At 43.2% G+C, this 20,309-nt stretch overlaps 8 protein-coding genes across 8 annotated transcripts; 6 read left to right on the top strand and 2 right to left on the bottom strand.

Moving 5' to 3' along the window:
- Positions 1-416: 416 nt before the first annotated feature.
- On the bottom strand, positions 417-814 carry O0I10_012904 (uncharacterized protein; the record flags this gene model as incomplete). Its single annotated transcript, XM_058492787.1, has 3 exons — positions 417-521; positions 580-693; positions 758-814. 3 exons carry the CDS (start codon positions 812-814, stop codon positions 417-419), a joined length of 276 nt encoding a protein of 91 aa, XP_058336454.1.
- Positions 815-3,210: 2,396 nt separating this feature from the next.
- Positions 3,211-3,950, top strand: O0I10_012903 (ribosomal protein S4; the record flags this gene model as incomplete). Its single annotated transcript, XM_058492786.1, has 2 exons — positions 3,211-3,597; positions 3,669-3,950. 2 exons carry the CDS (start codon positions 3,211-3,213, stop codon positions 3,948-3,950), a joined length of 669 nt encoding a protein of 222 aa, XP_058336453.1.
- A 5,326-nt stretch (positions 3,951-9,276) lies between these two features.
- Positions 9,277-11,074, top strand: O0I10_012902 (uncharacterized protein; the record flags this gene model as incomplete). Its single annotated transcript, XM_058492785.1, has 6 exons — positions 9,277-9,882; positions 9,962-10,090; positions 10,152-10,301; positions 10,365-10,607; positions 10,672-10,728; positions 10,799-11,074. The coding sequence occupies 6 exons, from the start codon at positions 9,277-9,279 to the stop codon at positions 11,072-11,074; spliced, it is 1,461 nt and encodes a 486-aa protein (XP_058336452.1).
- Positions 11,075-11,350: 276 nt separating this feature from the next.
- Positions 11,351-11,967, top strand: O0I10_012901 (uncharacterized protein; the record flags this gene model as incomplete). The annotated part of the gene is made up of 5 exons (XM_058492784.1): positions 11,351-11,374; positions 11,427-11,474; positions 11,550-11,645; positions 11,712-11,823; positions 11,879-11,967. The coding sequence occupies 5 exons, from the start codon at positions 11,351-11,353 to the stop codon at positions 11,965-11,967; spliced, it is 369 nt and encodes a 122-aa protein (XP_058336451.1).
- Positions 11,968-12,047: 80 nt separating this feature from the next.
- Positions 12,048-14,534, top strand: O0I10_012900 (uncharacterized protein; the record flags this gene model as incomplete). Its single annotated transcript, XM_058492783.1, has 11 exons — positions 12,048-12,416; positions 12,474-12,613; positions 12,669-12,911; positions 12,977-13,122; positions 13,182-13,303; positions 13,364-13,551; positions 13,621-13,736; positions 13,797-13,853; positions 13,914-14,039; positions 14,102-14,275; positions 14,341-14,534. 11 exons carry the CDS (start codon positions 12,048-12,050, stop codon positions 14,532-14,534), a joined length of 1,875 nt encoding a protein of 624 aa, XP_058336450.1.
- Positions 14,535-15,259: 725 nt separating this feature from the next.
- O0I10_012899 (uncharacterized protein) lies at positions 15,260-16,823 on the top strand (the record flags this gene model as incomplete). Its single annotated transcript, XM_058492782.1, has 6 exons — positions 15,260-15,397; positions 15,449-15,571; positions 15,637-15,809; positions 15,874-16,256; positions 16,325-16,650; positions 16,728-16,823. 6 exons carry the CDS (start codon positions 15,260-15,262, stop codon positions 16,821-16,823), a joined length of 1,239 nt encoding a protein of 412 aa, XP_058336449.1.
- A 496-nt stretch (positions 16,824-17,319) lies between these two features.
- On the top strand, positions 17,320-17,604 carry O0I10_012898 (uncharacterized protein; the record flags this gene model as incomplete). The annotated part of the gene is made up of 1 exon (XM_058492781.1): positions 17,320-17,604. One exon carries the CDS (start codon positions 17,320-17,322, stop codon positions 17,602-17,604), a length of 285 nt encoding a protein of 94 aa, XP_058336448.1.
- Positions 17,605-17,719: 115 nt separating this feature from the next.
- On the bottom strand, positions 17,720-18,277 carry O0I10_012897 (uncharacterized protein; the record flags this gene model as incomplete). The annotated part of the gene is made up of 3 exons (XM_058492780.1): positions 17,720-17,924; positions 17,985-18,106; positions 18,167-18,277. 3 exons carry the CDS (start codon positions 18,275-18,277, stop codon positions 17,720-17,722), a joined length of 438 nt encoding a protein of 145 aa, XP_058336447.1.
- Positions 18,278-20,309: the final 2,032 nt, after the last annotated feature.

Below are 20,309 nucleotides of genomic sequence, written 5' to 3'. Positions count from 1 at the left end.
TTGTTGATGACATGATCCATCCATAAGACACGTATAGTTGTAGAGATGCATCAAAGGAATCGCCAATAACCAGAACCACCAAGAGATAGAAAGGTTGCTGATATCAAAGATATACAAGTTGTTCCTTGCTGCTGATGTGATCAATCGATAAGAGACCTTCATTTCAGGATGCCCACCGAATTGCCGATAACGAGAAGAACCAGATGATGGGATAAAGCTTGATATGACACCAACGATATGGATGCTGTTGTTTGTTGCTGATACAATCCACTCATAAAAGACGTTCATTGGCTGACATTCTCCAGAGAAATCGCCCGTTGCTTGGTAACCAACCACCCGAGACGCAATAAAGGTTGACACCACCAAAGACATAAATGCTTCCCCATGGCTGACATGATTCACCTATAAAAGATGCACTATAAACAATTGTCCAAACTCATCCAACAATACTTAGCAATCATAGCTGTGATCTTGTAAACTCCAAAGCACCAAAAGACAAGTAGCTCTCTGCAATGGTCCCTCTAAATAATGGTAGGCATTTCAGCAAAGGTCTCCAAAAAGCATGAGAGTCATACATACCTGAGCCATGGTGATCACAAGGAATTGCAACCAAATACGCCATCCGAAGGCAATACAATAATCAACCTGCAGCGCCAAGGTATGCCACCATATGTACCATACTCTCATTGGATCCTGAAATTGGCATCATAAGAGATATCCACCTTCTCTCTGTAGGCAAGGAAATCAATAGCCGTACTTGGATGGAGGCCGTGTGCACAGCGGATGCATTTTCAAATTGGCCTTGCCATCGCATCTTGAGTCACACTGTTTCCGGGCCAAAATTCCCCAGGAGAGCACAGTACTATACAATGGCGTCCTTGACGTGCAGCCTTGATAATAATAGTATCGCCGAAAGAGGGTCTGCCACTGTATGGCGTTTGGTAAGTCCACTTGAATCCAACCAATCCCGTCATAATAAACACTCTTACCTTGTGGTATTTCTCAATAGCATCAATGCCTCAAATAGAAACCGTATATTCATGCCATCCAGTAGATGCTGCTGCTGTTTCACTGTAAGTCTCGTTAATTCACAGGTTTCGCTTTGTAGATCCAATACCACGCATACCACTTGAGCCAACCACACAGCATTCTTGTTTTGAGATCCGTATCCTGTTGCTGCCAGAGGTACCATCATCCAACATGTTCAACCTACCATAAACGCAATATGAGATAACATGTAAAACCAACCCACACGCTTTTGTTGTCAGCATACCCAAAAGAGGCAATGTAAAGACGTCTTGAGAACTCTCACTGTGGACAACTCGGTAAGGAATGTACACGATGCCTCATTGGGTCTTGTATAGACGAGACAACACCAACCTATACGCGAACTTTAGTACCACAATGTTCGACTTGAACAATAAAAGGAATTGCAGCGATTGAACTTACTTGTTGTATTGGAATGAAAGCTTGTGTCATGGGTAGATCGCGCACGTGCTTGTTGTAGCTGAATGTGTCGCCATTGACCACTTGTTCACCCATTGACGGTGTGCATTGCTGGCAATGCCAGAAGTTAGTGGTGTGGAGAGTGTAAATGGAGTTGGTCTTACCTTGCATCGTTATGAAGCGGAAGTGGGAGAAGGTCGTTCCTTTCATTGTTCCTAATTTGTGCCTTGACAATATCCTTTACACTTGAACCGATAATGACAATGCGAGGTTTCATGTGAGTATTAGCCCTCGAACAAATAACCGAATCACTATTTACCAATAATAGCCATGTATGCACGAAGACATGTTGACATCCAATGACAGCATCATCCATGATAATTCCAAGGACCAGAAGATAGGTAGCTTCCTGAATAGCCAACGTACTATAATAAAAGAGGAGGTTGGTAGGCGTTGAAGAAATGAACGGAACATCATTTACCAATGATTGCCACACCCACACTCGGTGTCTATGCAAAAGCTCATGTTGAATACGCTGCTGCAGTATCCGCTTTTTTTAGTTTACCTTTAGCACGTCTATATTTTCATCATAGTAATCCATTCCATATCATAGTGTACCCTCCTTAATTAGCGTCCTGATCGAAAAGCAAGTGCCCCAAGTCAGCATCCATCATACTTTTACCACACGCTCTCTTCATACCATTGCACCATACAATCATCCGCCAGTGATTGATCCCAATAGCATCCTTCGCATCAGCTGCATAATGGGTCCAAAACGCCTCACCAAAGGATATCTCTGAATAAGCAACAACATGTTAACTTTACCATCGATCATCACACAATGAGTCTTTGCTGATGAATTCATCATTCTTCTCACAATGACCTTACCCCGAAATGATATCATGATGATCAGCTACATACATAAAGATTTCACATACATAGTTTATCTTTTTCTTTTCTCTTGTTCTCATAATCGACATGTCATCACAAGCCATCGAAGCACCAAAATGCTGTGTGGGAGACATCGTCTCCTATAGACCTATCCCCGGTGGTATGTAAGCCAAGATAACTTTTGCTCTGCTACTACACCTGACCTAGTATCCCTGACCTCGACAATGATTATCATGGTTTATTCTAGTACCCCACACTTCTATTGGAGTAATTGAAGAAATCATCACCAGGCCTTTGCCACTACTTGGTTACGTACGCGTGAGAAGATTATCGATGTTTAATATGCTATCAATGTTGACTATTTATGTCCATCTTGATGTAGGGACGACGGATGCCTGTTTTTCCCAGAGCTTCACAGGAAACCCCGTACTATCTAATCCATAACGCACTCACTCGAAAGTACACATGTATGACATTGAAATGGGCTCAATGTTTTGCTAAAAGTATTAATGCTTGTTTATTACTATGTAGTTTACCAACATACTGTGGTGGTTAGACGGCTGAATCCTCCTGGTGAATAAAATTTTGGTTTCCATACATCATTTTCGCCACCATAGGCTTAAGGACACATCCAACGCATTGATAAAAAATTTTGGTACCACGAGTGTGTTGTCGTGACCTGGTATACAACCATCACTCTTGTTATACAACGGTTGATCTATACGTTGTTCAAGGTTACGTTATGTTCGGGTTCGGTTTCGGGTCCGTTTGGGGAGGGACGAGGTGGCTTGTCGCAGTCAAGCTTTCCACAAGTTGCTGGGTTGACACCTGGGTTGCTCTTGTACACAACAAACTTGGTTCGGCAGGCACACCATGAAGAAACCCATTTACTCGTTAACGCGCAAATTGGGACGCATGTCCTGGAACAAATACAACCTCTACAACATTGCAAACAAGCGACTAGTCGATTTGAGCAAACTTACCCTCTTTCAACAAAAATGGATCGCCAAACGAGAGACACGAGCCTATCACGGTGACGAGGTCACTGAACGCCAATTCAAAGCCAAGTTCTTCAATTCCAAGCTTCCTACCATCAACAGTGGCTCTACACAAAAGCCACACCCACCTGTTTCCGTATTGACCTTTGCTGAACTCGAACGACGTCTTGATTTTATTGTTTTCCGTTCCAACTTTGCATCATCAGTCTACGCTGCTCGACAACTATGTGTTCATGGAAAGGTTAAAGTCAATGGCAAGAAGGTAAGAAGGATAGGGATGAGCTTGTGTGTTTGGAAGGATACCATGTTTATTGACATGTATGGGAATTTTAGCTTGCTTTCCCATCACACAAGGTCAAGGATGGCGATGTCATTTCAGTGGATCCCAATGCTATTCAAATGTTGAAGGGTGAAAAGGGCACCGAGCTTGAATTCGAACCTAAGCCATTCTCTCAACCTTTCCTATTCGTCCCTGAATATCTTGAAGTCAATTACAAAACTTGCCAGACCGTTTTCTTACGATCACCCATCTCTCGACCAGGTCGCTCCGAAATCCCATCTCCTTATCCTCCAGAATTACATTCTTTGGCTTACGAATATTATGCCAGTAAATAAGTATAGATCCCAATAAAAAAGAACCCAATTGATGCATATACTTGGAATGGGAATGGAATTACTTGGAGAAAGAGAGAGAGAGAGTGAAGGAGATCCCACATCCCTATGGGCTGCGTTGGCAGGGAACATTTGCGTGTGTATTGAACGATGAAGGTGCCTTCCTTTCTCAAAACGAACACTCACAAACATCCTCGAACAATGTCTTTTAGTACACAAGCGATCCGTGATAGCCGATAGCCGTCGTTGTTGATGATGATGTGTTACAACCTTGTTTATCAGATCCTGATTTTGGCATGGACAATCAATCACACCAAGGCTCTTTGTGAAGGCGCCACACCAATTCTCAGCTCATCACCATTTATCATTTATCACTCTTTTCTCCTTGTTTGCGATCACAAAAATCCCCACGCCCACCAACCACATAAAAGATGTTGTCGCCCATCATTTTACTCCCACACATCTCTTCCTTCCGTCACATCATCTCTTTTGATTGCTGATGCCTTCAAAGCCCTTGGTAAGCATCATGGTGAATGGTCTTGTTTTGTGAAGGATCCATGTACTCATACTGTATTCGGCATACATTTAGCGTTTCATTGTTCTCCTACTTTCATTGTCATCGTTGTCATTGTGATATTTGGCTCTTTTATTAAGGTAAAACCTCGCCATCTCGCTTGATGAAGCACCTATTCATGCTTCTTTTAATGTAGCTACCTCGCGAGATGAATCTTCAAAGTTGGATTAGGTGGCACGGTCTACCACAGACTGCATGGTGATGATACAACGGCTTCTTGGACCGATGGGCGCACGCTAAACAGGGTGAACAATTCCCAGCAGATCATAGGTAAGAAATGATACTTGGTAACCAGTGTATCTCGAAGCTAAGATGAACTTTTTCAGGTTTTGCTGTTATCTTACCTCCCTTGTCATTGACCCCATTTTACGGCCTATTCTTTATGACAACAGCGGCAAGTGTTGCCTTAATATTATGGTTGTCAAGAGCCTTGGCAACAACTATATAGAGGGCTGACGGGTTGTCGTGCTTGTGGTCTTTCTCACAGTGCGCTGGTAAGAGATAAGCACATGTACGTTTTAGATAATAAATTGAGCTTCGGATATTTGTAGACCTGAAGTTAACGCCGAGGAGAGGAAGTGTCGAACGAAAAGGATAGAACGCCCGGATGCCCTCTTGAGTTCCATCCATGATCTCCAATTCTCGCACACACGCGCGTTTGGTGAAGTCAAACCAATATCGGCCGATAGTAGGAGCATCGCTTTGGATTTCGAGCGCCTGTCAGTCTTCGGGAAAGATGCGATCGACGTTTGAATGATGTTATCAATTTCCATGTGACAGGTAACGAACGATACGTGATGATCATGGTGTCCCGAAACTAAGATGGAACTTCAGGTTGTACGATCACTTTCGATGTGGAAGTACATACTTTATGATAACGGCGTATATGCCATGGACGAAATGCACCGAATCAAGCTCCCATCCTCCCTTCCTCAAAACTCGCTCGATAGTCTTTGGATATTTATATCAATATCAACATCAACACTTGCATCGATCAATGGAAAAGCCATCATTGCACCACACTCGACACCCCAACTTTAAGTTCGTCATATCAAAGTGAAGAGCCAATCAAGTGTGCATGGTGCACCTTTGACGTGGATCCACTACACTTTTCCAGGACAGACGCGTACCGGAGGACAATGCATACGCCGTGGCATCGCCAAAACACATGTAATTAAATGGACTCTTATTAAACCCCATTGTTGCCCAATCCAATGCATGTGAACGATTCCCCTGCTCCAGCCCATCATACCCATCATTTAACTTCCTTGGTCCAAAGAGGATTTGATTGAGCAATGCATGAATAAAGAAATGTCCATTTCATTTTCAGTTCTTCCACATCCCGTTTCTTACTCTTCCTCCCATTCTCAACTGTTGGGCCATTCAAGTATACAACTACCACCTGCGAACGGTTGCTCTGCTTCAACCCATCATGTCAATCCTACAACTGCCTTGATTCGAGTGCCTTTGACTCAATGGCAAGTCCATGGCGTGTACGCCCCACTACAACACACGCGTTTCATGACACTTCACCTTCTCTTGTACAATCCTCGACCACGACCAAACGCAGCAGCAGTTGTCATTAGCGATGTCTTTACTCCATTGTCTCATACAGCGTTCACAATCTGTCACTGTGCAGCACACGCTCTTGCCCACTCTTCTTCCACCACCAACCGTAACAGCGGTGCGCTATCAGTAAGGTCCACGCTGCGTCGTCTCAAATTGCTTGCAGCAGCATGCCTTGCAGCCCTTTTACGTGAACAACAGATAGCCATTGTATAGCAGCAGCAACTTGTTTTTGATACATACGGATCCTTGGATGATGCCATATCAGCTGTCATGTCCGCCGCATTACAAACAAGCCTCACCTGGTTGAGCTGCCACCGAAGATGACCAAGAAAGAAGTAGACCAACACACGGATGGAAAAGGAAGCATGTCAAGCGATCCAACGTATGGGAACTGCAATGGCTATGGATGGATGGGATGCAATCAAGTGCAATGATGAGAATCCTGAAGTGTTGCTTTGGTTACTTGGGACGTCGTTAGCTAGGACGAAGGATCATATCATGTGGATACGGCTGAGGATGGTTATGGATTGGATGGAATTGACAAAAGGGTTATGTATGTCTTTGACGAAAGAAGGCGCTTCACAGCTATGGATGATATTGGAATACTCGAGTCAATGCATTCAGCACCGGATTTGGAATTGGGGATGACTATGTTTATGACGGCGGCAACCAAGGATGCAATGACACTGGTTGGTTTCTGGAATGAAAGGGAGAAAGGCTTTTGAAGGTGGAGAACGAGATTGGATCATCTACATCATTTTATCGAGATCCCTTTTTCCTTTTGTCACATCACATTCGTTGAAGCTTCCTTGTTCATACGCTGATAGACGATAGGCAGTGGCATTTCTCAGCGGGCTGTACACAGGTTGAAATAGACGCTTTTGTTTTCAAGGATAATAAACCCAGAGCAATGGAACCCACCAATAGTCCCTCACGCTTGATTGTAAATTATCAGATATTAACGTCTTTATGTTTCTACTATACTTTAAGCGTTATGCTATATGAAAAGTGGTCCTTGTTCATTGTCAAGTAGCCGAAGATGCAGGACGACAACTTGCTTTTGCAACATAAGCTGAGAGTGTCGAATCTCTTTTGCTATTTGCTTGTCGATGTCCACTTGATAAGCATACTGTATCAGCATTTGTGTATTGAAGCTGTGGTATTTCTTTTTGATCCAACACAGCTTGTTAAATAGTAGTGGATCAACATGTACGGATATAGAAGGTGCAGTGGTACATGGCATCGCTGTTAGCTGCACGTCTCTCCGCATCGGCGTCGGCATGATAGCTTCGTGCCACAATAGGAGGTGTCAGTTTGCATGATTGTCATGACAACACAATTTTACTTCCCCTTCTACTTGCCCACATGTACAAGAAAAAACGGCGTCTTTAGGCAGAGATTAGGCTGTAAAACGCGCGACGCGAAACGCGCTGAGTATAAAAGGAAATTGGACAAAAAAGCGCGAAAAAAAGCACGTAAAAAAACCACGCTGGGATTGAAAAAATTTGCGCGTTTGAAAGAGCGCTCTTTTCGTTATAAAAGAAAGCCGTTTTTCTCTGAGGCGCAGTATCCTCCTTTCTCTTGCCCGGTAAGTTTTATATTAGTTCATTCATCTCTTGGCGCTATGTACTCATGTAAGTTTGATTTTAGAACAAGTTGACTGGAGTGGCCTGCACAGGGGTTTTTTTCCTTAGCCTTTGCCGCGTAACAAAGCGAGGTTTTTTCCCCCTTCTTCGTTACCCCTCCGCCTGAAAGTATTCATGTTGCGCTGGTCGTATTCATGGATGCTCTTGGGTCGTAGCATGGCTGGATGTTATCCGCTAAGCGTGTTCTGGTCATTGTTGCAGGAGTGGAGTATGTATATGCCTTGCTCCTTGTGAGGTTGGCATGAGAGTTCCTTTACCTCGCAGTTGACAGGGTGTAAGGTTACGCTAGCGCAACAGACGTGAAGCGGTTCCCCTTCTGCAATGAGGAAAGATGAGGCACCGTCTGTTGGAGTGTCGCGTTATACCAACAGCTCGGACCGCCGACCAAAATATGAAATGATAATAGTAGTATTAGAAGGTGGTGATAGTATTAGAAGGAGTCCCCTTTCCCCTACATGTAATAGATCACCCACTCGCACTTTACTATAATGGAGACAATATCCTCTTGTATGCTAATAAATCAAATTCCCACTTGTTCTTATTACAATGTATACGTTTATTGTTATCATTGCATGCATGCATCTCGAAGATCTATGTCTATCTTGGTAACTCATGGAGACGGCGTGTATGGTATCATGGCAACCAATGAAGAGGTTGATGGGTACAAGTGTTAGCGATCCTTTTGAACCGATGAGCAAACGAAAGTCCAATCTCACCTCCCGAACAAGGATGCTGACGTGATTCTCAAGGGTACAAGAACAAGGAAGGTGAGGAATGAGAGTACACAAGCAAGGTTGCAACGATCTTACTGACATGGAGACACCGATCAACAGTACCTTTGACCGTGGAAGCGCGTGCATGCTGTCAAAAGGTACAGTGGCATAAGACTACAGGTTGTTTGTGTGGCAGCAAATGTGAAGGTGATGGTTGCCTTTTTGCTTGCTTGCGGGTTAGTGTACTATACATGGAATAAAGGTGGGTCATCGATTGGTCTTGTAAGAAGCATATGCCTTTTCTGATACAATAAAGAATGGGTTGACCTTAAAAGAAAAAGTGATCCTCCATTGTGTTTCAGGACGAGAGGTTACTGCCATGTCCGTGAGCATTGAGTTGATCGGGTTCATGCAAATTGGTTTATGCAGCGCGACCCCCCTACATCCTACCGTGATATGGAGCCAATACGTGTCATACACATGCTACCTCCTTGATACATGCATCCTGTTTACGTACCCTTCCTAAAGGTGTTCATTATCCCATTTGTGCAACAACCTGTCAATGACGGGTCAAGTATAAGATTTAGGAAGAACTCAATATGCATGCTCCATATAATAAATGTCATGACATGCTTCTATCAAAATGCGCGACCCAAGTGAACTAATGTTGGAGGGTACTTTATTCAAGAGTGGTAACACAATTAGCATATCCAACTTTTGACAAGAATGAAACACTCTAGGAAGGTGGCACTGTCAATAATCAGATCCCGTGTCTTTGAAAACACACACATCAATCATCTTCTCCCTTCCAAGTCAACTGAACGGGAATGAATAGGAGCATCGTGTCAAACTTGCAACTGATCTTCATACTTTGTCTTTGCGCCTCACCGCTTTGCACAACTCTTCCTGGAGAATGGCGCCAACTTTACACGCAAACCAGTAATCGGCAACCTGAAATTGTCATTGTCAACAAGCCTTTGGCGTTGTCACAGCAACCAGCACCACTGGTGACGCCATACGATGTATTTCAGCTGCAAACGATATACCATCATGCATCCCCATCAGGCCCTATTCCAGGTCTCTTCCGAAAACTTGAGCTATCCAATCAAGGTGACATGCTACGCAACGATCCATTCATGTCACAGGGTTACCATGTCAACGTGCAGAGAGGAGCTATCTATCGCCCTGTTTCATTGGAGTATCTTTACGACATGTATCGATATCAGCAGCATCATGATGATCGAGCGATTTTGACATGGACGTCTATGATGGATCATGGGATAACCTTTGACTACTATTTGACACAAGGCATGTTACCAGATGTATCCCACAAATCATCCGTTCTCGCGCTTGCTATGATGGCAAGGAACGCGTATCATGACAAGATCGATGATCGAGGAGATTGGTATGATCTTGGTGCACCTTGGAACTTGGTCAGCTGACAACATTTTATTTCGGGTTGATTATCCTTTTGGCGGATCTTTCATTGACCAAAGTCTTTTTGTCTTGTAGAACGAATCGTTTGGTTGGGAATCGGATGGCATTCGAGGGCATGTCTTTGGCAATAGAGACAAATCCATTTTCATTATCAGCATCAAAGGCAGCAGCTCTGGTAAAACTCGACACAACGATAGCATCAATGCAAGTATTATGGGATGTGGGGATACGCAAGCGTCAATAGACCACTAAAGGTGGAGCTTAGGAAAAGTTATTGTTTTCATGTTGTTGTGGAAACGAGGACCATAACGAGCAACAACCTACATGCGACTGCAAGATGAATGAGAATGCATGCGATAACCGCTGTCTCGAGAACCACATCAAGGGTAGCGAGTTCTATTATGACATGGCCATGGTAAGCCGAATTAATACCTATCATCAAATCACGAGATGCTCACTATACGGTCATTCCTATAAGCGCATCTACAAGGATATCAGCGATAGACACCCACAATCTACGATTTGGTTGACTGGGTATTCTCTTGGTGGTGCCGTTGCTAGTATTGTTGGGCAAACATTCCTCGTCCCTATTGTATCCTTTGGAATCCCTGGTGATCAATTTGCTGCAAGAAAATTGCATTTGCCTCATGCCCCTGGATTACCATTACCTGTTTGGCACTTTGGTCATACGGCAGATCCTATCTTTGCTGGCAAATGTTCGGTAGGCTTTCTTTTTCCAACCAAGGAGCAATGTTCACAATGCTTAACAAGGTTCTTTTCATTAGAATGTGGATGGTGGCTGTGGGGATTATATTGCAGAGACACAATGTCATACAGGAAAAGCACGTATGAACACCCATTTAAACGACACCACTGAATGCGATTATGCTAACCATGATCATCCATTGGTAGGTATGTGAATGGGACACTGTGAAAGACAAAGGATGGGATGCCAGCTTGCAACATCATCAAATCGAGGACATGATTGAATACCTTTTGAAGGATGAGGAATCTTCCCTGCCTGAGTGCAAGCCTGAAAACAATGAATGCAATGATTGTGGACAATGGCAATACTTTGACTCTCGAGATCAACCTGCACCACATCATTCTTCCACTCCAACACCTTCACCAACGCATACAACAAGCACACCGGCAAATCCAGGGCCTACCATCTGCTCTTGGTGGTGAAATGAGAGTTTACCGTTTTCTTTATTATCGAGCCTATATCCCATTATCCATTGTAAAGTATGTATGTATACGAGTAAAAGTTTATCGAATAGACCTCTGAATGAGTGTGCAGTATTTACATCCACTTGATGATTAAGGTGGGAGGCCCCAAAAGTCATGTGACAAGTGCTATCCTTGAGTCTGGGTTTGATTGATCATCGGAGTCATGTCCTCGATTTTAGATGTGCATTGGCCGTTGTACTCCATGTCTCCCTCCTTTTCCCGATTTTACGTCCAATGTCTGATAACGAAGAATACAAGGTATTTACATTATTGGAATGCATATTGCATTTGATCTAATACTGTTTATCAGCCTACAGCTTCTGCTGAACACGAAGATGACGATGACTTTGTTGAGGAGGTAAATGAAAGGTTTGAGCAAGGGGGTTCGTGTCAATTTGGCGACGCGTTTTCAAACAACACGGTGTCAAAACAGGAGCCTGCTACAAAGAAACAAAAGAGCAACGCTGGAGAAAAACGTAAGCGTGGAGAATCTTCAAAGGATAGTGGAGACGGCGAGCACGTATTTCAGGTTCGTAGAGAGGGGTATTGTAACGAGATGCATGTTATTAAATGATGCTGTGTATGTATAAAACAGCTTTCCAACAAGCGACGTATCGCTGTGAGAGCATTCTCAAATGGTCTACCATCGGTCGACATCCGTGAAACTTACACAGACAAGAATACGGGTGAACTTAAATATGGCAAAGGTAATGGATGAGATCTAGTGAAGAGGATATGAGGTATTCATATAGGATGTTATAGGCATTTGCTTGCCCTTGAATCAGTGGGAAACTCTCAAGGAACTGATGCCAGATATCGATGAAGCCATCAAAAAGATCCAGAAAAAGTAGCTGATTGTACACTCTCACAATCAATATAATCTTTACCCGGTTGCTCCCCTTTTCCTGCCTATATCTTTTTCTTTTGCTTAATGCGACATCGGTCGAGTGCAACGATCTCTGAATCAGAGCCGATGTTAGAACTCGCTCCAGAGTCAACTTCACAGCAACCCTTTTACAGTTTCGATCGTGTGTTCCTGAGACGGCTTGCTCGCATTTTCCACATTCTATTCCCATCGTCACCCCATGAGCAGATTTGGTCCTTATCACCCAAGATCCGTCAACGCAGTCTGTTTTGGCTTTATATCACCTTTATTGCTTTGAGTTGTGGATGTGAGATCCTTTATTACTATACTGGTCTATTACCAAGTCGATTCTATGCCGTGTTATCAAGCAGTGATTTGCAAGGCTTCATCCGCTTCATTCTCCCATGCCTTTTACTCGTCTTTGGCACCGCTGCGGTATGCATACTATGTAGCATTCTTATCTTTTGTTTCCAACTGATCTCTTTTCATTAGGGGAAGAGCTTGTTGACATTTATGGGAGGATTGTTCTCATTGAAAACACGACAGCTATTGACACAACACCTGCATGATCGTTACATTCAACCCAACGTCTTGTATTCGGTGGTCATGTCCCGCTATTCAGTCGATAACCCGTAAGCATGAATCATCATCATCTCACAATGGTACATAATTGAACGATAATAATAGGGATCAGAGGATTACTCAAGACGTCGACAAGTTTGCAGAGTCATTACGGAAGATTGTGGAGGATTTGATCATTGCACCTATCCTTGTGATTTACTATACGTGGAAATGCTGGTCCATCAGCGGAGCAATGGGTCCCATCATGATTTATGGATACTTTATTGTGGGCTCTGTGCTAAGTCGTGTGCTCATCAAGCCTATTGTGAACACCGTGTTCTATAAAGAGCTGGCTGAAGGCAACTTTAGGTATGTGTGTGTAACCATAAGCATTGATCATGAGTGCGATCTGACCCTGCTTTTCTTGACACAAGATTCATGCACGTGCGATTACGCCAGTTTTCAGAGCCCATTGCGTTTTCCAGGGGTGAACGTGAGGAACATAAGCAAGCAAACCAGAAGCTGGATAATTTATTGGCCTATCAACGCAAGATCGTCAACAAAGAATTGCCATTGCATTGTAAGTAACAATGAACCACATTTATTGTGAGGAAGGATCCTGATGGGAAATGATTCTAGTGGCCAATGAGAGTTTCTCCTACTTTGGTTCTATCTTGAGTTACTTGATCGTGGCGTTGCCTATATTTGCTGGTGCCTTTGCTGACAAAGATCCATCCGAGATGAGCGAGATCATTTCAAAGGTAATCCATACTTCTTTATGGCATCCAGGAAGGACTTGTACTTATTCCATGATCTTGTAGAATTCTTTTTTCTCCATGTATTTGATTTTCAAGTTTACCAACATTATTGAACAATCGAGCAAGCTTTCGGACCTGGCAGGTTATACGGCACGTATAGGCGAATTGCTTGAAATCATTGATGATACGGAGGACGAGCTTGGTCATGTCACAATAGGACATCCACAACAACAGCAACGCATGAATTCAAGGTACACTCATCATGCAGGCTTTCCTTTACAAGCATGTGATACTAAAGCTGGACATGATACCTTTGATAGCGACTGCATTGAGTTTCAAGATGTGGAACTTACAGCACCCAATGGCAGAACACTGGTATCCGATTTTAATCTCACCATCAATCCTATGGATCGTGTCGTTCTTGTTGGACCCAATGGTAAGCGTTTTGCTTGTTGGCTTTATGTCCTACCCATTGCTGATCTCTTTTGTTGAATAGGAAGTGGTAAATCGTCCTTGCTTCGTGCCTTAGCTGGACTATGGCATTGCTCAGCTGGTATAATATTGGATGTTTCTCGATTTGTCAAATGATGCTCACACCCTGTTTTAATCGCAGGACGCATTCTCAAGCCCCCTGGGATGTCCTCAAATGACATAATGTTTCTATCACAAACACCCTATCTTGTCCATGGCTCCCTCCGTAATCAAATTTCTTATCCCCCATCTTCGGCAGATACACCCGGTATGTTTACCACCAATTCCATGATGTCGATAATGCTTTGCTTATTTGCATGTTTTCATTAGTTCCTGACAACCAAATACGGGAGTTGCTTGAGCTTGTACAATTGAGCCACTTGGAGCATTTGGTCACTTCATTCGATACGCATTACGGAGAAGAGTGGCAAAAGATGCTTTCCCCTGGCGAGCAGCAACGTCTCATCTTTGCAAGAGTCTTTTACCGGTTGCCACGATTTGCAGGTACGTTTTTGGAGTTGGATAGCAACATCATGTTGACTCATACATGATTTATCTATGACCCATAGCCCTTGACGAAGCGACCAGTGCCATGGATACCGATTCTGAAGCTCACATCTATAATACACTTATCAGCAAAGGCATCGCACTTATCAGCATCAGCCATCATCCCGACATGATTGGATATCATAATAAGATTGTTAAGCTAGATGGACAAGGGAATGCGATTGTAGATATTGTAGAGAATTCTTCAAAAGAATAGACATAAATGATGATCATAATGAGAAGGCGGGAGAAGCGATATTTGTGTGATTTGTGCAGCCAAGAATACCGAATTTGGAAAGAACATGCGAGCGCACTGCATTAACGATGGGTACACAAACAATAAAATCAGTCGATCTATGCCAATGTATGATTTGTTACTTGTATTAACATATGCATGACGACAAGCTGGAGCTGTACCAAGGTGGGGAGTAGTACTGTCAATCAATCAGCACATGTTGTCGATCAATGGCTTATGGATAGTGAGTCGTGCAACACAACCTTGACTAGTTGAAATGTGAAGGATGCTTTGAGCAAGCAGCGTGATCACCATAACCATAAGACATGTGGGTAGAACAATAGCCTGAGGAAAAAAAGCATCTCTTTTTGATCGACAGTTACCCGTCAGATATATCATCAGCACACACTCACGCAATCTTTGTGCTTCCCACTTTCCACTCCTTTCTCATAGACAACCTCCTTATTCTTTGTATCTTTTAAAGAGCTGCTGCTTCCCCTCGTTCTTCTATCCCTATTCCCCTCTATTACACCACACATACACCTATATATAAACTCATAACAAGAAATGCATACAACAAGGCCAACACAAAGAAACCAAAACTCTTTTATCAAGGTCAGTATTTTACTCCCCCAAGCTATCCTATTCTATTCGCTGTTTTCTACCACCGCTCATACCATGCACTATGCAAAACGTAGTCGACAGCAATGCAAAAGTCGAAATCAGAACCCAATCGTGGGAACCGATCGAGTTTCAGCGTCTCATCCTCTGCGCATCCTAAACGCAAATCGACAGGAAATATCACAAGAACCGCTTCGTTTTGTCAATCGGCGAGTGGCAACAAAGTAAGTCGAGAAATACAAGGTTGAACAATTTTCTCAATGGTTGCATTGCAGGATATCTGGCGCCCGCCAGGTTGCTATGAGATCCCTGACATTCTTGGCAACGCGTATCTAAGACCATCACCTGCTGTTGCTTTCCATTTACGACCACGTGATCCTTCAAAGCAGATTACAAAGGTAAACAATGACTCATTTATTATGTCTACATTGAAGCAATGAGCTCTAAAGCAAATCCACTACAGCGACCATGGTATCCTCCAAGCCCATACTTTGAGATTCCTCAATTGCCATCACTAGCCCAAAGTGGTGTTGGAAACAAGTTTGAGATCAAGCTACGAAAGCTGTTGCCCAAGACACATGTTCGATCATCCGATCCTCGGCTACGATATACCAATTTTGAAGAAATAGGCACAGGGTAAGTATCACATCTACTGCAACATAGCATTACAATCATTTAATACAAGAATACCTATCACTAGTGTCAATGGTGCAGTTGTACGTGCCGTGTACCGGAACCAAAAAAGCAAGTCGGCTGTTGCCATCAAGCGTTGCAGGCTTATTCCTGATTGTGAATATCGCGCAGCTCTTGTGCGTGAGCTCAAGATCATGGCCAGCGGCCACAAAAACATCATCAGACTTCGTGAGGTGACCTTGTATCGTGATGACATTTGGATTGCCATGGATTTAATGCGTTGCTCAGTATTTGCCATCCTTCGTCAACGAGGCATCCCCGAAGAGTATACAATCTACATTGCATGCGAGACGCTCAAGGCATTGATATACCTCCACAACAAAGGATTCTTGCATCGTGACATTAAATGTGAAAATCTATTACTTGGTTGGAACGGTGAAGTGAAACTTGGTAAGTGATGGATGGTGGTACCTGCTAAAGCTTACATGATGTGCTGATGATGATGCTTGCTTCTTTAGCCGATTTTGGATTGGCTGCACGTCTTGCCAGTGGCAACAGAGATAGACTTGGTACAACAAAATGGATGGCACCCGAGGTTATCCGGGAGGAAATTTACGACGAGAAAATCGATTTGTGGTCACTGGGTATCACTGTGATTGAAATGATGGATCGAGTACCACCCCATTACCTTATCAAGGATGAAGAAGAGCTTTTCGATATCATCGCCACAGAGCCTGGGCCAACTTTCACTTATAGTTACCCATCAATGTATATGCGTGGGTTGGTAGCTTGGCTATTGGACGAAGAACCTAGCACAAGACCTTCAGCTAAAGATGTCCTGCTGGTAAGTGACAATGGTGATGGGATGAAAACAACCAATCATGGGTAATAGATTACTGACCATGGTATTTGAATGCGTAGGAAATCGATGTTCATATCAAGAGCAATCTTTTGTCGTGTGCCTCGCCGGTCGAGCTCACTCGCTTTTTGAATCAAGTTCTACCACAGCAAGCCTAGGCAACAATAACACTATTCCACTATTATGCAACACCAATCTCCTCCATTTTCCGATGGGTATCTGCTATGAATCCCAATACGCTCATGTTATTATGGCTTAAAGTTTTCGAACTGCTTGACGTTACTCCTCGTCTTTTATACATCTCATGTTGCATACATTATTCTCCTCTACTATTACATATTTCATTCGCACAGCTTCCCTTTATTGTAGCCGTCGGCGATGTCTTTTTCCTATTACCCTCTTTTAATGCTTTCACATTATAGCTATGTTTTGTGCTGTGACTGAATGTATATCATGTAACAAGGCGACACTTGAATAAAGAGCTTTGAAAAGAAATCAGGAGCTGCATGATCGTATTGGATGAATTGATTTCATTTCCATGACAACAGATGGGGGATTCAGTCTCAGCCACGGCCATCATGAAAGTGCGCTGGATTTCGGTGGAATCGACCGAGGTATATCTCTTTCTTGTTCTCCACACACTTTTTATTCCAAATGGCTACCCCTGCAACTCGTACTCAAGTCCTCTCTCTGTATCGAAACTTTCTGCGTTATGGAAACAAGTTTTCCTCCTACAACTTCCGCGATTACGCTGTGCGACGTTCCAGAGACGCATTCCGTGCCAATGCCAACGAAGCCGATCCCGAAAAGATAGCAGCCATGATCAGCAAGGCCGAGAAGGAACTCGAGGTTGTCAAACGTCAGGCACTTATTAGCACCTTGTATACCACCGGCGAGAAGCTTGTTGTTGAAACCACTGTTAAGCCTAGAGCTGCGTAAATACAAAATCCATGTACCATCAAATGTCAACCAATGCCTTTTGTTATCTATTGTCAATGCTCTCGTGTTTATTGAATATGCATGTATGTCTATTAATTCATGGTATTTGATTCTACTACTTCAAGTCCTTCAATGCGTCCTGAACTTTGGCTTCCCAACGTGCCAGTGCTTCTTTTGGATCATGATTGCCGATATCCTTAAAGTAGTCAGTGGTGAAGACATGTTGTACATCGACCTTGCATAGTTCATCATATAGTTCTTGTAATTGGGATAGACTTTGTTCATCTTGGAGAATGTCTCGATAAAATGTCATATACGTGCTGATATGCATGAGTTAGCAATCCAATGCTGCGACACGTTTCCCATTGTTGTCATGTTACCTCACTTTGCCTCGCAACCGTCCAAATGCTTTCCCCAATTCAATGCCTTCACTGTATCCTCGATCAAAGCCTTGTTGCATTAACACTTCCTTGCCTTCTGTGATCCCCTCTTTATATCCTTCCTATTGTCACATAATAAGTTTCAATACCGTAACACCCGCGATCAAGCAATCGATCCTTACATTCCCGTGGTTGGTGTTCAGTTTCTCCCATTCCCGTTTCGCAATGTCACGATCGTATGCGACATCGTCTTCATCGCTAGACGCCCAAATATCGTCAAGTTTTTGGCTCATGAGTAATCAAGTTGAAAGAGGTCTGAGATAGCTGTTCGGATTAACTTTGGCCACTCAAAAAGGAAGCTCGTCTAGGATAACCATAAAACTGTCACATGCATAAGCGCTGTCTCTATCGACTCAAGCAAACAAGCTACCTTCTAATGAGTTTAGAGCCACTTCAATGTATTGCTGTAAATAAACCTTATCGTAACTGTTTTCCACTTGGTCCAATTGTGTGGTTGGGGTGCGAGGATGTGGGCTGAACAAGCAAAAGAATGCTTGCTGGGTTCTGAAACCAGTCGGGATTTTGGACTTGAAGCTACACTGATTACTACAACATCCAGCATAATTGGCTAAGCACAAATGGATGGATGGTGGTTGCCTTTGATGAGAAGGTACAACGTAGTGCATTGAACTGCATAACACCCAATAATTTCGTGTCCTCATGTCACTCTTTTGTTCACAGTAAGGTATGTTGGATTGATCATTCGTCCTGAAACCCAATAACAAAGGATCCCTTTTACTCGGAAGAAGGTCAACCCACTCGCTTCTGTATCAGAAAAGGCATATACTTCGTACAAGACCGATAGCAGAATCACTTTTACATCCCACCATATACTGTAAGCTACATCTACAAGCAATTAAAAGGGAGGAGTTATAAGCTAGCTAAGTCCAAGTGGATAATAAACAATGCTTCTAGCTATGCTACTTTGCCATGGTTGTCTTCATTCATCATAGTCGCCGTGATCGTGAGAACCACCCAAGACACAAATAGAAAAGAATAGGTTCTTCTATGCGTCCTACTAAATGCCAACGAGCTATGTATGTGCATAGTCTTTTTTAGTATAGGTAAGGCTCTATGAACTGACACTCTTTTATGTATCCATGGCTGCTGTATATGAATAGCCTAGTGGTATCCATGGCGACGTCTCCTAGTGCCAACTCAACGCCGACTCCCACCAGCGCACTCATTGATGTCGTTTCGATAACGATGATCACTACATCCTCATAAATGACGATGATCACGACACTTGCAACAATGACGATGATAACAACAACGAGTCTCAAAAGGAAACCTGCAAGATCCCATTCTTTTCAACTTGTGTATTTTTGATATTTGCGACGATGAGATTGACGACTGGTGACGTGTACATACGAGTATGAGTATGAGTACGAATGATGACGATGGTGGCAATGTAGCAAGATAGCTAGATGAAATAAAGCATTGTTTATACTTTGCTTGCTTGTGGATTACATACTATTGCTCCGAAGATGGAATAATAAAGGTGTTCCGGTTATCGGTCATGCAAGAAGTATATGGCTTTTGTGATACAATAAAGAGGAGTGGGATTGATCCCTCCATTGAGTTTCAGGATGAGTGACCCATACAAGTTGATTCATGCAGCTCGACCTTCTCCTACATGCAAAATGTGATATGGAACCCTTATTGTCGTACACACATACCTTGACACACCTTCATTGTTGGATGTTGTTTTACTTACGTACCTTGACAAAAGGCATTCATCATCATCATCATCCATTTGTGCAGCAACCTGTCAAGGACGTGTTTGTGTAACCACCACGTGCCATTTCACTCAGCTCTTCATCTTTCCATCAATGCTACCGACACCATCCATTAGGAGAAAGCAACTCCATCATGCTTACAGTATATGTAAAACATAAAGGTACCTGTATCTCCGAACTTTACAATGAAACGTGGGGTTTTTATTAGAGCAATGTGCTCGGCTTGGCCAACTGCACCTTGGGTGCCAGTTTCACGATCAAGCTTGCCAATCCCAGATTTCGCAATGTCGCCACCAGCCAAACTGGATCTGGGGGTCGACCTCTTCGACGACGACGACCAAAAAAATATTTTTTGGGCTAGTTGCGACATTGAACGTGGAACTTTCACACAGGGTGCTGTTGGCCAAGCCGAGCACATTGCTCTAATAAAAACCGCACGTTTCATTGTAAAGTTTGGAGATACAGGCACCTTTATGTTTGTAAGCGTGATGCTATATGAAGAGTGGTCTTTGTTCATTGTCAAGTA

This window comes from Lichtheimia ornata (genome assembly GCF_029851405.1).
Source record: "Lichtheimia ornata isolate CBS 291.66 chromosome Unknown scaffold00174, whole genome shotgun sequence".
Taxonomy (NCBI): domain Eukaryota; kingdom Fungi; phylum Mucoromycota; class Mucoromycetes; order Mucorales; family Lichtheimiaceae; genus Lichtheimia; species Lichtheimia ornata.
The sequence above is the reverse complement of the archived record's forward strand: the minus strand, read 5'-3'. Positions and strand labels throughout refer to the sequence as shown.